General features: G+C 39.8%; 1 protein-coding gene across 6 annotated transcripts in view; it reads left to right on the top strand.

Annotated features, from left to right (window-relative positions):
• triqk (triple QxxK/R motif containing) overlaps positions 1-17,406 on the top strand; it is a 144,138-nt gene that overhangs the window by 83,867 nt on the left and 42,865 nt on the right. For 4 of the 6 annotated variants that reach the window (XM_016992802.2, XM_062980187.1, XM_008108358.3 and 1 more), the window contains exon 2: positions 8,971-9,050. In XM_016992802.2, the coding sequence (XP_016848291.1) occupies positions 8,990-9,050 (61 nt within the window). In that variant the 5' untranslated portion in view covers positions 8,971-8,989. Of the gene's footprint in view, positions 1-2,462; positions 2,641-4,863; positions 4,996-8,970; positions 9,051-17,406 lie in introns of those variants that run through there. The other 2 variants (XM_016992800.2, XM_016992805.2) reach the window with 2 other exon arrangements.

A 17,406-nucleotide genomic window follows, 5' to 3' on the forward strand; every position in this document is an offset into this window, starting at 1 on the left:
TTTGTGCTATATGCCCTGCCCATCTTCTTTACACACACACTAGATTGTATGCCTTTGGCAAGGTTCATTGTCTTGGCTGGTTTTATTGTAAAGCCTCATGTACATAATAATAAGTTTTACGTTTTTGTCAAATATGTTGTGTTGTTGTTTCGGGCTTGTCCCTGTTGTGAGCCACCCCGAGTCCCTTTGGGGAGATGGGGCGGTATATAAAAATAAAGTTTATTATTATTATTATTATTATTATTATTATTATTATTATTATTATTAATAATAATAATAATAATAAACAAACAACTTTTTTATACTCCACTCCATCTCCCTGAAGGGACCTGGGGCAGCTTACAACATGGATAAATACAAAATACATAGAAAATAAAGAATAAACAAAATAATTTCACATCAGATCAATGTAAGACAAAACAAAATAAGTCTATGTACATTGGCGCAAGTTCTATTGAACTCTTAACAGCCTTTACTCCTAACAGCCAAGTATGGAATGGCACTGTTAGGTCCCTTCTACAGTGCCATTATAATGCAATTGAACTGGATTTGAATTGGGGGTGCTTTGAATGCAATTTTCCTGCTTCTTGGCAGGGGCTTGGACTAGATGGCCCATGAGGTCTCTTCAAACTCTATGATTATATCACAGTGTAGGCTCATATAATCTAGTTCAATCTGCATTACATGATCCCCCCCCCCCATATTTGAGCAAATCTTGCCAAGAAAGCCTCAATAAAAGTTCACGTTAGATTTGCCATCCATCAGAAATGACTTCAATGTACATTACAACCAAAGAAGGAATTTCAACAGGAGCAGGTGAAATTAGTTCTTCTGTGCAAGGAATAATAGTACAGTCCTTCCCAGTTTTCAAGGAGACAACCCTATTTTTTGGCCTTTTGAAAGGCCAGTTACTTGGCCTTCTGTATCTACAGATCCAACTACCTATGACTTGAAAACATTTTCAATCTTTGGTTTTGCTATTTTATATAAGGGACACCATTTTACTAAGCCATTGTATGTCACGAGAGTTAAGCATCCACATTGTGGCATCCAAAAAGGTCCTGGAACCAAACCCTGGCAGATAGGAGAAGCAACATGGGGAGGGAGATGCTCATGGGATTGCCTGTCTCCGGTGCCAAAATAAGCTTGGCTGGGCTTTGGCACGAGAGGAAGGAAACCCCCACCAACAAAACACACCCTTCTCTGGGTTTCTGTGAGTTTTCTAGGCTGTAAAGCCATGTTCCAGAAACATTATCTCCTGATGTTTCACCAACATTTATGGCAAGTATCCCCAGAGGTTGTGAGGTATACAGTATTGGAAACTAGACCAGTGGTTTATATATCTGTGGTAGGTCTGGGGTGGGTGAAAGAACTCTTTGTCTGTTGGAGGCAAGTGTGAATGTTGCAATTAATCATCTTGATTAGCACTGAAAAGCCTTGCAGCTTCAAAGCCTGGCTGATTTATGCCTGGGGGAAAAAAACCTTTGCTGGGAGGTGTTAGCTGGCTCTGATTTGTTTCATGTCCGGAATTCCCGTTTGTTAGTTGACATGTTCATTGGTTTGTGCTACATTCCTTGCCCATATAGACATACACACACACACACTGAATTGTATGCCTTTGACAGGATTCATTGTTTTTCAGAGTGTTGCTCTTGATTTACTGTCTGAAAACGGGAATTCCGGACACGAAACACTCAGGGCCAGCTAACACCTCCCAACAAAGGATTTTCCCCAGGCAGGAAGAAGATAGGCTTTCAAGCTGTCATGCTTTTCAATGCTTTTTTTCGTGTCAGGAGCAACTTGAGTCGCTCCTGGAATGAGAATTGGCTGTTTGCAAGGACGTTGCCCAGGGGACGCCCGGATGTTTTGATGTTTTTATCATCCTTGTGGGAGGCTTCTTCATGTCCCCGCATGGAGTTGGAGCTGATAGAGGGAGCTCATCCGCGCTCTCCCCGGGTGGGATTCGAACCTGGCAGCTTTCAGGTCAGCAACCCAACCTTCAAGTCACAAGGCTTTAACCCACTACTCCACCGGGGGCTCCCCTTTCAATGCTAATCAAGCTGGACAGTTGCAACATTCACACTTGCCTCCAACAGACAAGCGTTCTTTCTCCCACCCTGGACCTTCCACAGATATATAAACCTTCCTGGTCTAGTTTCCAACAAACCTCACAACCTCTGAGGATGCCTGCCATAGATGTGGGCGAAACGTCAGGAGGGAATGCTTCTGGAACATGGCTATATATCCCGGGAAACTCACAGCAACCCAGTGATTCCGGCCATGAAAGGCTTGGCCAACGCAACGCAAAGCCTTCTCTGTGCCTCAGGCGGCACTTTGTCTTGGGCTACCACTCTGTTCCTCCAGCTTCACCCATCCCAGGTTGGAGAAGGAAGAGGCGCCCACCCTCCTCCTCAAGCTGGTGCCACAACATAGAGCACGGCAGGACAGATCTTGTTTGCTTGCTTCCTTGCTTGCACGCTCGTTTGCTTGCTTGCTTGCTAGGCAGCCCTCCAGCCACGTGGGCCTTCCTCCTCCTCCTCCTCCTCCTCCTCCCGGGTCGACTCCGCCTTGTCTCCAGTCCTCCTCCTCCTCCTCCTTTGCGCCTTCTTCCTCCCTCAGCCTCCCATTGCGCGCCCGGCGGTAGGTAAAAAAACCCCACAAAAACAACCTTTCTTTGGACCGGGCTTTTTCTGGGGTTCGGGGGCGCGCGTGCCTGTGCGCGTGCGTTGCCTTCGCGTGCTTCTCTATGATGTCAGGGCTTGTCTCGCGCTCTCTCTGTCTCTGTGTATTTCCGTGTATGTGTTTTGTTTGCATTTCCCGGGTGGCTCCATCCTGGAAGCTGACCAGGACAATCTCTCCAAGCTCTGCGTCCCTTTGGGAAGTGTCAGGCTCCTCCAAAGCCCTTCTTCTTGGCGCTTTTTGGGTTGAAAGACAGAATAAAAGGCCGAGATCTGGGCCCAAAGGCTGCCTGGCCTGCACAATGTCAGAAAATATTAGGAGGAGAAAGTGCACGCTCCAGTCCTTTCCCTCCTTAAGCATTGCAGCCACCCAGCAATACTCACAACACTGGGAGCATTTACACTACAGACACTATTAATCTGCTACATTTACAGTAGAGTCTCACTTATCCAACATAAACGCGCCGGCAGAACATTGGATAAGCAAATAGGTTGGATAATAAGGAGACATTAAGGAGAAGCCTATTAAACATCAAAGTAGGTTATGATTTTACAAATTAAGCACCAAAACATCATGTTATACAACAAATTTGACAGAAAAAGTAGTTCAATATGCAGTAATGCTATGTAGTAATTACTGTATTTACGAATTTAGCACCAAAATATCACGATGTATTGAAAACATGGACTACAAAAATGCATTGGATAATCCAGAACGTTGGATAAGCGAATGTTGGATAAGTGAGACTCTACTGTACTAGGGTTCTCTTCTGTGGCATCCTAGGGTGTTCTGAGGACCCATCTACACTGCCCTATAATCCAGTTTCTGAATCCAGATTATCCACTTTGAACCAGATTATAGGACAGTCTACCAGCTGTTAGGAATGGTGGACTTGGAAGTCCAAAACAACTAGAGGGCCGAAGTTTGCCCATGCCTGATGTAGCTCCAACTGTGGAATTTTATTTCCTTCAATTCTGTCAATTATTAATTCATTATACCAACAAGTCGAGCTTTGCCGAAGCTTCCCGTGTTTTGATTTCAGGTATAAAAAATATTGAAGGGATGGGAAATATCATATTGTACACACAAGCTTTTCTAATGATATGAACCAAAAATGATAAAAATGAAAAAGTATACATTACAGGCTTTTTATTCCTCTTTGAGATTGCATATTAATTAGGGAACGGAAACCCGTTGCCCACTAGAGCATTATTGGGCTTGTAACCCCCATCAACCCCAGCGAGCACATCGAATGGCCAGGATTTATAAGAACTGTAGTCAACTTTCACTAGAAGACAAGATGACCCAAAGTGTGGCTGCTGTCCATTGGTAAAGTGGAAGGCAATGGAAAAGAGAATAGACTGAATCAAGGAAACCATGGTCTGGAATCTGCAAGACTAGAGCAAGGCAAGTGATGATGAATTCAGGTGTATTGATACTGTAGACGTAATCTAGTTTGATACCACTTTAACAGCCATGGCTCAATCCTGTGGAATCCTGGGAGTTATAGTATTGTGAAGCATCAGCACACTTGGGCAGAGAAGGCTAAAGACCTTGTAAAGCTACAACCTCCATGCTCCCAAAGCATAAAGCCATGGCAATTAAAATGGTGTCAAATTGCATTAATTGTACAGCATAGATGCGTCCTGAGACTCTTGGAGGTCTCTGATGTGAAGCAATGCATGCTTGTTTTGTTGTTTATTCATTAAGTCGCTTTCGGATCTTCGTGACCTCCTGGACCAGCCCACGCCAGAGCTCTCTGTCAGTGGTGACCACCTCCAGCTCCTTCAAAGTCAAGCCAGTCACTTCAAGGATAACATCCATCCATCTCGCCCTTGGTCGGCCTCTCTTCCTTTTTCCTTCAATTTTCCCCAGCATCATGATCTTCTCCAAGCTTTCCTGTCTTCTCATTATGTGGCCAAAGTGCTTCATCTTTGCCTCTAATATCCTTCCCTACAGTGAGCAGTCGGGCATTATTTCCTGGAGTATGGACTGGTTGCGGTCCAAGGCAATCTTAGAATTTTTCTCCAACACCACAGTTCAAAAGCATCTATTCTCCTTTGCTCAGCCTTCCTTATGGTACAGCTCTTGCATCCATAGGTTACTACTGGGAATACCATTGCTTTAACTATGTGGACCTTCGCTGCTAATGTGATGTCTCTGTTCTTCACTATTTTATTGAAGTTGGTCATTGCTCTCCTCCCAAGAAGTAAACGTCTTCTGATTTCCTGGTTGCAGTCTGCGTCTGCAGTAATCGAATGCATGCTTGACTTGGCAGCAAATAACAAAGTCCAGCAATATCTGCCCATCCTTGATGTAAGTGAATGAGACCATACTATGTTGATAAAATTTGGCTACATGATGTAATAAAGCCAATTCAGAGGGTTCATTCAGTGAACCAAGTCTTTCATCCTTTCTGTCACCATTCCCTGAACCACTTGCCAAAGGGGATGGAGATACAGTAGAGTCTCACTTATCCAACACTCGCTTATCCAACGTTCTGGATTATCCAACACCTGTTTGTAGTCAATGTTTTCAATACATCGTGATATGTTGGTGCCAAGTTTGTAAATACAGTAATTTCTACATAGCATTACTGTATATTGAACTACTTTTTCTGTCAAATTTGTGGTATAACGTGATGTTTTGGTGCTTAATTTGTAAAAGCATAACCTAATTTGATGTTTAATAGGCTTTTCCTTAATTTTTCCTTATTATCCAACATATTCGCTTATCCAACGTTCTGCCGGCCCGTTTATGTTGGATAAGTGAGACTCTACTGTATTTTAAAGTCTCGACAGAGGAGGAACTTTTTTTAAAAAAAACAAAAATGGTCCCACTTTTTTGGTTGTGGTTCTGCTAGGAACTTCTTAAGAATTGTTGCTGTTAAAATTGCATTTTTTATTTAGACAAAAAGAATAGTCATTTTCCTTCAGCACCAGTTGCCAATTGCAAAGATTTTTAGGTTCTTCCATACTTTGTTAAATTTTTAAAAAGTATTGCTGTAGTCTGTATTATTTTAGACAAGGCTTTTGTTCTGAGAGAAGGCTGATTTCAAGCCATTCAGTAAAATGCAGAAACCTGATTCGATGATCACAATGGAAAGAAACCATTCCTGAACAGAAGTCATCCATAATGAATATATTTTCTTATTAATCCATATTTCAGTTTAACTTGGGCTCATGGCAAGTTTTATCCTCCGGGAACCCAGAACTTATTTATTTATTTTACAAGAAAAGGTGATGAGCTATGATCTCCGGGGAATTGAATTGTGAAAACAATCTTGGTTTCATACATGCAAATATAGATCCGCTATTCCCTTCCCGCGTCTATTGCAAGATGTTTTGAATTGTGCCTGATCTTTTATGCAAATAGCTGTCTTATTAGACATTGCGGCTGTATGTGCTAATGTCTCCGTGGGTTTCTTGGGAGTTTGCTATCTAACCATCAAAGCGGTTGGAATGAATGATGATTACTGCACAGCTTTGAAGAACAAAGAAAAGTCACAGCCATTTTAGAGGTCCTGGCGTTGGAAAATCAATGACAGCTTCAGCCACACAGACATCCAGGAAGGGCTCTGTGGCTCATATTAACTAGACAAAACTTTTTAAAAATTGAAATTATTCTTCACTCCCTGGTTTATTGGCCGCAACAAAAGTGAAATAATTTTTTCAGTGCTGACATTTTGTGGCAAAACATTACAAGACTATTGAAATTGAAAATGGCAAATTAAATAAAGCGACTTCTTTGAGTGAACTGGATGGTGGGCATAAAAGTTTATCCCATAGCTTTATAAAGTTAGATAATTCCTTCCTTCTTTGTTTCTTCTCTCTCTCATCTGGAAAATGAAGTGCCAAAGATTAGGCAAAATGTTCTCATTGTCTTAATTTTCTTTTTTTATGGACCAGTATGGCACTGTCTTCTCTGTATTACCTGTATCAGTTTTATATTCCTTTTAGTGCTCTAAGCTCCTACACAGAATCCTGGAGACTGTGGTTTGATGAAGAAGCTAAGAGTTCTTTAGCACTTTTGACATTTCTAGGTTTTCTTTAGAAGGGGGGGGGGAATTTAAGTATTTACATCAATAATAAATATAAGAGTATAAATCTCTAGTTATTATTTTTGCAGACCTCACTTTCTCCATATCTGCCCTATAGGCATGTGCCATAGGTAGCAATGGGTACAGCTGTGCCATATGAAATTTGAAACATAGAAGCACAATGGGTTAAACCAGTGGTCCTCAACCTTCCTTAATATAGTTCCTCATGTTGTGGTGACCCCCAACCACGATATTATTTTCGTTGCTTCTTCATAACTGTAATTTTGCTACTGTTATGAATCATAATGTAAATATCTGATATGCAGGATGTATTTTTATTCACTGGACCAAATTTGGCACAAATACCCGATACGCCCAAATTTGAATACTGGCGGGGTTGAGAAGGGATTGATTTTGTCATTTGGGAGTTGTAGTTGCTAGGATTTATAGTTAACCTACAATCAATGAGTATTCTAAACTCCACCACTGATGGAATTGAACCAAACTTGGCTCACAGAACTCCCATGACTAATAGAAAATGCTGGAAGGGTTTGGTGGGCATTGGCCTTGAGTTTTGGAGTTGAAGTTTACCAACATCCAGAGATCACTGTGGACTCCAAACAATGATCTGAACCAAACTTGGCACGGATACTCAATATTCCCCAATTTGAACACTGGTGGAATTTGGGGGAAAATAGACTTTGACATTTGGGAGTTGTAGTTGCTGGGATTTATAGTTCATCTGCAATCAAAGAGCCCCTTGAACCCCACCAACCATAGAATTGGGCCAAACTTCCCACACAGAATTCCCATGACCAACAGAAAATACTGAAGGGATTTGGGTTCCTATGACACTCAGAAATATGTCTTTTCTGATGGTCTTTGGTGACCCCTCTGAAACCCTCCTTGTGATCCCCCCAGGGGTCCCGACCCCCAGGTTGAGAAATGTTGGGTTAAACCCTGCAGGTTGGCGGTTCAGATCTGGGGTGAGCTCCTCTCTGTCAGCTCCATCTTCCCATATGGGGACATGAGAGAAGCCTCCTACAGGATGGTAACACATCCGGGTATCCCCTGGGCAATGTCTTTGTAGATGGCTCATTCTCTCACACCAGAAGCAACTTGCAGTATGTTCTCAATTCGCTTCTGACACTATAAAAAGATGGAATTTACTTGTAGACATAAGCCTCTGTTGCATAGAGAGTCTGGACTGGGTGGGATAGACTCCTTGGTTACTAGCCAGTGGAGGACACTTGCCCATCCCCACTTGGTTCCTACCGTGGAAGTGGGAAAAGGGGTGGACAAGGAACAAGGCAGTGGTACCTCTAGCAGCCTTTATACACCAGCATCGTCCCTTTTTCCTTCCATGGTAAGGATGTACAAAGGTGGGTTTTGGACTATAACAATTGCTCTTTTTAACTTTAACCACCCTGGTACAATGATGGATAGAAGCCCTTTTCAGGTTTCTCAACACTGTGCTGCTAGATCCTACATTTTGCCACTGAGAAGCCTGTAGAAATGGCAGCTACCTTACAATATTTTTGTACTTCTGATTTAATCTATTAACACCAGAGGAAATTGGAGACTAAATGTACCTTAATCAATAGGATACAAAGATCAAAAGGGAGACACATCAAAAGATCACTAAAATACGATACACTGTAGGTACTTGATATCTTTCTAGTTCAGCCTTCTGTAGCCACAGATTCTGGACCCATAGATTGAACTACCCAAGGCTTGAAACCATTTTAAAAAAATCCAAAAAGCAAACCTTTATTTTGCTGTTTTATGTAAGGGGCATCAATTTACTATATCATTCTTAATCATGGAACTTCAGCATCCTTGAAAAGTGTTAAGTGCCTTGTAGTTGTATACATGACACCATGAAAAGACACAACATATCGCATGCACTATATGGCTCTTTCAACAGAAAGGATTGAACCATTACTTTTGGGAAGTTAAATATCACCTCCCCACCCCCAACCCAGCCCCCACACTGGGGGATTCTGATAGTTGTAGGACCCCTCTCCTTGTCTATAGTAGTTATGTGAAGTGCATAACATTAATGGTTTTCTTGCAATCTAATTGTATTGTATGTATGCCCTTCTGTTTAATTCTGCCTAATGTATTTATTTATTTATTCAGTTATTTATATCCTGCCATTCTGTTGTAAAAATAGTCCTCAATTTATTCCACACTGCATTAAAAACAACCACTGACATTGTTAAACTACTCTTTCTTTATTTCTTTTACAGAGTTTTTGAATACAGAAACATGGGGAGAAAAGATGCTTCTTCTGCAAGGATACCTGTTGATCAGTACAGAAAACAAATAGGTAAAAATGGATCTTCCTGTACAATATAGTCCTGACTCCTGCATAAATTATTCATGAATTCTCTACATTCCTCAAGAAAAGACAGTGAGTGCTAAAGCTAGCTATTTATAACAATCTATCAAAGTATTCAGAATCTCTTTTCATTGAAGTAGGCTTTTAAAGCAGGACTGGGGAACCTGTTGGCTCCAGATGATGTTGAATGCCAAGTTCCAGTAGCTCCAACCAAACTCTCCAAAGAGGAGACATGCTGGGGCATGTAGTTCAACATCATCTGGAGGGTCACAAGTTCATCATGCTTACAGATAGTTGTGCACTGTGAACTCAACTTATAAGGGTAGTTTGAAAATGTAGTGTAATGCCAGTAATACAAATCTTCCAGCTAAGAAGAGCGAATGCCTATAAGGTATATACTAAGTCTTGAGTGGAGACTTCTTGAATAATGAGTTGTATGAATGTAGGCTGACTTTGGGCATATGAAAAAGTGAATATGTGATTATACGCAGCTCTGGCACAAAGGCTCTGACAGCTAAAATATTTTGTTGGAGAATCATGAGTTGTCACTCTTGCTGACCGATACAACTTTGGACTGGAGATGATGAATACTATACAATTTACCGAAGCCACTCAAATAAAACAAACATGGTATAGAGAAGTCTAGGCATAGTCTTAAATTTGTAGGAAGTTATTTCATATAACAAGGGCCATACTTTGGTAAAGTCTCCCAGTTTGCAGAGCTGAGGTCCAAAAGAGCCTAGATCAAGAAAGAGCAAAATGTGACTTGGAGTTTGAAATGCACTCAACGCAGTAGAAGCTAGGTGATGCAATACTTCTTATGCTGATTTACGTATATCTGAAGCTGGATCTGCACTGCCATATAATCCAGTTTCTGAATCTAGATTATTCTAGATTAGGGACCTCAGTTCAAAACATAATCTGTATTCAGAAACTGGATTATATGGCCATGTAGATTGGGCCTCAGTGTAAAAAAGTGTGCTAAACTATTATTTGTGCCAGTAAATTGGTTTCACACAAGTGCTTTGCTGTGGCCCGCAACTCTGTGACCCTTCAACTGGGAAACAAAATTTTCATCTGAATCTAGTGACCCCTCCAGCTGGATGGGTGAATCAGTGAATCTTCAAACATGCATCAAATACTAGATGTTTTTCTCTTAAGGTTGCCCTCAGTGGCTTAAGGCAAGAAAAAAAAAAGAGTAATACAAATGAGTGTTTTTCTGATTCATCAAAAAGAAGAAATGTCTCTAGGTCAGATAGTATTTTGTACATCTCTTTGCCTTTTCCCCTTGATGGACTATAAAACCACTCTTTAACTTTATAGCATGAGTAAATTGTGGGAGAAAGACACAAAACAAGACTTCCTTTTGTTCTCACTTTGTATCAGGAACCTCAGCAACCATGAGATTCAGTTTGTAGAACTGCATCTGGCACATAGTTTGCTTCATTTCCCTTTATTCTTTGTGGCAGATAATGAATCCTAAAGTTTTTCCAGCCCAATCATCCAGTTTGCTATAACTGCAGTTAATCTTTTTGAAATAATGTTTGCATTCGACTTTTCTGCTACAGTCACATAATTAAAAATTTAGGAAAATTTTCTCTATAGTTGTAGTTTTGTATTGGTTTGTTCTATCACACTGCCATGCCAATTGTTCTGTGGTGTGTCTTGGGTTTTTGTAGAGTTTCTCACAACTTTTTCTTGAGCTTGTGTATTTTCTTCTTCACAAACTTGTTTTTCACCCTGATCACTTTTCCATGTGAATTCTGAAGCCTCATGATCTTGTTACCCCCCCCCTCAAAAAAAAGTAGCCAAAAAGAATTGTTATTATTATATTTATTTATATTTATTTGTATTCTGCTTTATCTTTCTAAAAGAGACCGAAAGAACAGTGAAACTCAAATGCATTTTTTTGCACCTGGATTTGGGTTCTTTTAAAATTCACAGGGGATTTTGCAGCTCTTGTCAATTTCACCTCTATCATCATGAACTTCTCTGGATTGAAAAATATCCATTTCAAACTTCTGTTTACAATCTTTTAGGTCTTCTTCACCTTTATTTCTCAGAGCAGTGTGTTCAAAAGTTTGCATGTTTTTTTCCCCTTAATTGTAACTTCATTGCATAAAAGCTATGGCTATTTACATTAGCAGAATATCAGCATTCAGAAAGAAGATTGAGCCGAGATAACTCCTGTAACACATTTTAAATAGACAATTTTGTTCACACATAGACTTCTGGAGGATAGTATCTGTATCTTCCTAATACCTGGAAATAGAAATAGCAATATTCTAGGAACAAGGATTACATGATGGCCATGTTAATGAGTTAGACCCTGGAAAAATAGCATTTCCTTGTAGCCTGGCACCTTGGATGCAATATTTAAGATACCAAGGAAGGACAGAAGAGTTTTAATATTAACTGAAGAAGAAGTTTCAGAGTAGTCCGCACTTCTATCACATTTCTGCAAGCAGTATAAGCTCTCCAAATTCAGATGCTCAGACAAGTAATTGTTGGCTGAAATAATGACCAGTGACACAGCTGATCAGAAAACACATATTTCAACATCACATCAGTCTGAAATTGAAATTGAGAAGAGGTATGACTACAAACCACATTCACAGTATCATTTTTTGCTTTTGGCAGTGGATACCAAATGAGAAATACATATATTCCTTTGTGGAACAAGAAATGAAATAGCCCAAAACAATTATTGATCTTGTACTGGAACTCTACGAGGAGGGGGGTTAGGTTTGGATATCCTTCTCTCACACCCCACATGTTCTTCCCACTACAGAATAGTGCACTGACTGAAAGAGGATACGTAGAAGTGCCTAGAAATATATCTTATTTCACAGTATCAGAGATGAGCTATCCCAGGTCCCACAAATTCTTTTGGATATGTGGGATAGTTTGTGATTTTCTCCTCCTACCCCATGTAGAATTAACTCCAAAGGGATACCCAGCTTTCAACATGATTGGGGAGCTGATCATGGCAATGGTAAGAAGGGTGCAAATGGTTTCGTATGTGCATGGTACAGTGTGATCGATGGAGCTTGTTATATCTTTATAGATGCATTTCTCTAAGCTTCATGAAAATGCAAGATAACCTGAAATGCAATTGAAAAGGCAGGAATACTAATGAGAGTCAAGTGTAACTTTTAAATGAATGGCAATAGAGGGAATTCAGGAGAAAGTTCAGTTGTCTCTATTCCATATTCCCACTTCCTATTTTAGCATTCAGAATCTGCTATACTTTGCATCAGAGCATTGATCTTTCTGATCCAGTATAGCTGGCATCTACTTTTGAGTTTCAGGATTTTTTTCAAATTTGTCTAGAGATGCTAATTTTGAACTTGGATCTACTTTATACAAATACAGTATTCTGCTACTGTACTATGGCCCCTCTCATGGCTTGTGAATCACTATTAAAATATGTTATATTAGTAATTTGAACAGGGAAGAGGAAAGGACAAGCAAAGCTAGTTGCGCTCAACCTGTGGTCTTCCTTAACCAATATTTGCAAGATATCTAGTGTTGGGACTCAGGTGATGGCTCTAAGTACGAGTTGAGAGTTTTTTTCTTTCTCTTTTTTCCTCCCATGGAGAAGTCTCAGGAGAAGCAAAACTGAATCTCTATCGCTGACCCTTCCATTCCACTTCTATGCTTTCACCTGCATATATCATATAAAGGCCTGTTTGCCAGCTGTCTTGGGGTGGTCCCTTAGGACTCAAAGTGTGAGATTTTAAATACCTCCGTAGTCAATCAATTGATAATTGATTAGTTAATTGATTGTTGTAGGAATCACACTAAATAAAATGAAGGAAAGCTTCTACTGCCAGGAATTTATCATAGTAAGCACAAATTCATACTCATTAACTACTGAGAATTGATTTCCAGACAACTAAGACTCGGCTATAATCCCTTGCTTAAAGTAAAGGAAGTTCTCTCTATGAACTCTTCTTCAGTACTCCGCTTCAGTTAAGCAGGCATGTTATTTACTGAGAAGCTGATTAAGCACAATGATATATATGTAATCATCCCGAAAACTACTACTGGCATCAAGAGAGTACTGTTGTTTCAAAATGTAGACTGAAGAGCCTACCGCAAACTCTGAATATTTTGTTTCTCTTGCCACCAGAATTTTTATTTGTACTTGCTATGCGTACAGACACAAAAAGCTTTATTGTTGTTGTTTTTAAAAATAAATTACCTTTTTAAAAAATGAAGAGTATCATCCTGAGAATCAATAATTCTTTTGCAATTTTAAGTACTTAAAGTTTCAAAGTTTTGTATGGAATCTTTGTAGGGATTTTTGGTTTCATTACAAAGAGAATAGAACTGTTAAGTGCGAAATGGATACGTCCCAGAAGCAAGGTGAGTTATTTTCAGTGGGTTGGCTAGCCATTTGGTTTATGCCATTGTGTCAAGACAGTAGTTGATTAGGGAGAGACACACATGGATTACTATGGTTAAGGAAAGGCTGTAGCTGGCATTCCAGTTGAAGCTGACCACAAGTTGTGGGACCTACCTTGGCCTCCAGTAACAAAGATGGGTTGAGACATCCTCCCAGACTGTCTACCTGCTGCTTCACCCTATTCAAGGTAAGGTAATCTAAACAATTCTTAGACCTGAGACTCACCAATCTGCATAGTGTCCATCATATCAGGATTCAACTTCTATTTATTTGCCTTCACCCAACCCATTATAATATCCTGTCACTACTCCAGCAGCTGCACAGTCCAGCGTATTCAAATGACAAAGAGAAGTAGAGCTGACTGTGATTATCATATGTTCGCACCTAGATCCCAAGCTCCTAATGTCTTCCCCAAATGGGAACTCATAGATGTTGAACAGCATGGGAGACAAGATGAGCCTCTACAGCATGTTGGCAACGTGGCTGAGTCCCCAGTGCCATTCCCTGGCACGATCTTGCATTAAAGTGCTTCTTCCTGCCATTTACTATGAGTGGCCCATTAAGATACACTGATCAATGGTGTCAAAAGCTGCTGAAAGATCCTGGAAGATCAAGAGATTAGCACTCATCCTACCTTTTCCCTGTAGCAGATTGTCATTCAGAACAACGGAGGGTGTCTTGGTATCATACCCTGACCAAAAACCACGCTGAAATGTATCCAAATCTGAACGTCTGAAGCTGCCCATTTCCCACAAGTTTAAAAGACCTACCCAAATACAAGATGTTAATTACAGGGCAGTAGTTCTCACATCTTATATTTGCAAGATTATTACAAGATAAAGCATACCTTATCTCATAAGTCTGTACACATGCAAGTTCTGCAACATGTCTTGTATACACAAAATCATGCTTATATTTTAAAGGTGTGGGTGCTAAACATAAGTGAAATTGAAAATTATGATTTCATAAACGGTATGAATCTTCCCTTACGAGTCTGTTCAGGCTTTAAGATTGGCTAGGGAGGCCCTCCTCTCAAAGGCCCCCTGGGTCTGGAACACCCTTCTCAGGGAGGTTAGACAAGCAACTACCCTCACGACTTTGAAGAAGGATTTGAAAGCCTGGCTGTTCAAACAAGGCCTTTGGCAATGATTAATTAACACCCCCTTAATGTTGATGAGGTCTTTGTTATATGGATAAACTCCAACTTGGGTATTTTGGCTTTTATTTAACTTTTATTTAAATTATAGAGATCACTGTGTTTTAACTAATGTTTTATACTGTCTATTGTTTAATTTGTTTATTTTGTTTTATTTTGCTTTGTCTTTACATTGATTTGTCATGTTATTATCTGGTTTAGTTTTACTTTGCATATATTATTCATTGTATTTATTTATGTTGTAAGTTCTCCCGAGGCCTCTTGGGGAAATGGGGCAAAGTATAAATAAATTTTATTGCTGTTGTTGTTGTTGTTGTTGTTGTTGTTGTTGTTGTTGTCATTATTATTACAAATCTGTCCAAAAATGCATAAAATATGTACATTATAAATGTCACAAAGAAATATGTACTTTGTATTCATCTTGGATCTTACTTCAAGAGAAATGCAGGATATACATTAATTCAATGAATGTATAAAATTTAAAAAAAAATGGGTAACCTTCACAAACTAATCTGAATTAAAAAATAGGGCAGTCTTAAAAGTGAGATTGAGAAAATACAAGAAACTGAGACTTGAGGGGTTTTTGAAATACCTGTCTGGCCCAAATACCCTGAAGGCACCAGATCCTATGAGATTTTGGAAGACAACCAAGTTAAACTCTGATTAGTGCTTGGATGGGAGACCACCAATGAATATCAGGAGCTGTAGGCTCTATATATGTGGAAGGCACTGGCCAAACCACTTCTTGAGTGTCCTTGCCTAAGAAAACTCTGAAATTCATGGAGTTACCATAAGTTGACAGGCAACTTGAAGGCACATACATACAGCATGTATCAGCTCCTTTCTGTCTGACTTTGTGTACAGTTGTGCATACAGCAAAGCAAGTAATATAAAAAGCCGGTATCTTTTATTATCCTTTCTTAGACCTTCTAGTACGTTTTAACCCCTAATTTCAAAGTGTTAGAAAGAGAGAAGGGGTCATGTCTTCCATAAACCTGGGCTGTTTCCCTTGCGTTACAGATGGGCATATCCAAAATTCTGGGGTATTTCTGCCATTTGGAGAGAATAGACTATATCTATCAGAGACAACTATACAATTCAAAGGAATGGGAGAATGCAATCATGAATTAAACAGGTTGTTTCCTTTTGTTGAAGTGAATAGGAAATTCATGCTGGGTGACTGTAGTAACTATTAACCTTTGTCAAGCATCCCTTGAACTCCTAGCACAAAACAGTAAAACCATCAAAATGACATAGGTTAAAGTAGCAGAAATGTGCTTCTTCCCAACGTAGCACTTTTTAACAGTACAGTCAGTATATTTAACTTGTCAAATAAATATCTGATTGTCACAGCTATATCTTGTATAAAAGATATATGGCACAAAATAAGTTTTGGATGGAAAGAAAACCGTCTTGAGTCTTTTTGCTACTTTGGCTCAAGCTGCTGCAATGTTAGGAAATGACCACAAAGATGCTGATGTACGGTAATCTATGGGATTCTGGAAGCAGATCTGAAAGGAAGTGGGGTTCATTATGTGTGGACCTCCTTAGGACTGAGGAAAGTAGTTAGGATACTGACTGGAGAATGTAATGACTGGAGAAATTGGATGGGGAGAGGTAACAATAGATTGCGTAACAATGCCAGATTAAGGAGGCAGGAGTCTTGCAGACCAAGTATATGGATCCTTGTATTTCTTGTCCTGGCAAGGAAAAAACAAACCCAAATAGAAAGTTATGCAGTACTTTCATTGTTGGATGAAAACATGAAGATTTTTCTGTTGTTTCAGATTGGTATTTGTAATTTCGAAATGGGTTTTTGCTTTCTGAGCAGAAGTAGACATGGATTTTTGTTTTCTTTGCAGAGTATATGTTTTCTGCTTATAAATACATGTTATGTGTAGAAATACACTTGACTTTTCTACACAGAAAAGTCACGTGTATTTTTGAGCAGATGAATATCTTTCCAAAGTGCAGCAAATATCTTTCCAAACCTTGATGCTGCCTGAATTCTCTCCAGTAAGGTTTGCCAAGTGTCTGGAGACCCCTTTCTTGGTTGGACAACAAATAGCATACTCATATTTTTTGCATTCGTATTACAGATACGTTTGTCTTTGTGTTACTGTAATGTTATACTAAGGCTTGCTGTACTGCGCTAGATTTTATAGTGTTCCCTGACTTACTGGGGATAACCATTTGTAGTTTCTTGAAGGAGGAGGAGCTCAAGGAAGCCATCTTCCAGGCAGTTTGCCCTTCCAAGAAGCACACACACTTTACACAGGCTTTGGGAAATGCAGCCAAATGGGCTGGCAAGAAGGACTAGTTGGGTATCAGCATGAGCTCAATTATGGTCTGTCTCCTTGCATTATAAGGTAGACTTAATCCCAATTCACTCTCCCTCTGTTTTGGTACTTATTTTCATTTTGATTTTTTTTTAGATAATGCATCTATGATTCAATTTTAAAAGTTTTAGCATGGGACCCAGATCTAGTGAGAGGCTGGGAAATGAGGATGGTGCTCACATCACAGGTCCTCTTCAGCGTTTTGGGTATGTGAGCAATCAGGGTCAAACCCAGCTGCCTAAGCTCTAGGTGGTAGCTTCCATTTATGTAGAATCTCACATCTGTCACTTAAGATGAACCCAGCAGGTAGCCTAGGTTATTGGGTTGCCATGAAATTATTCAGCAGGCGGTTAGGTGAACTGGTTGTCCTTGGTCAGCAGGTGGATCAGCTAAACTAATACTTGCATACATACCCATCCTGGCACCAGCTTTCTTCAA

The sequence above is a fragment of the Anolis carolinensis genome, chromosome 4 (assembly GCF_035594765.1).
Source record: "Anolis carolinensis isolate JA03-04 chromosome 4, rAnoCar3.1.pri, whole genome shotgun sequence".
NCBI lineage: Eukaryota > Metazoa > Chordata > Lepidosauria > Squamata > Dactyloidae > Anolis > Anolis carolinensis.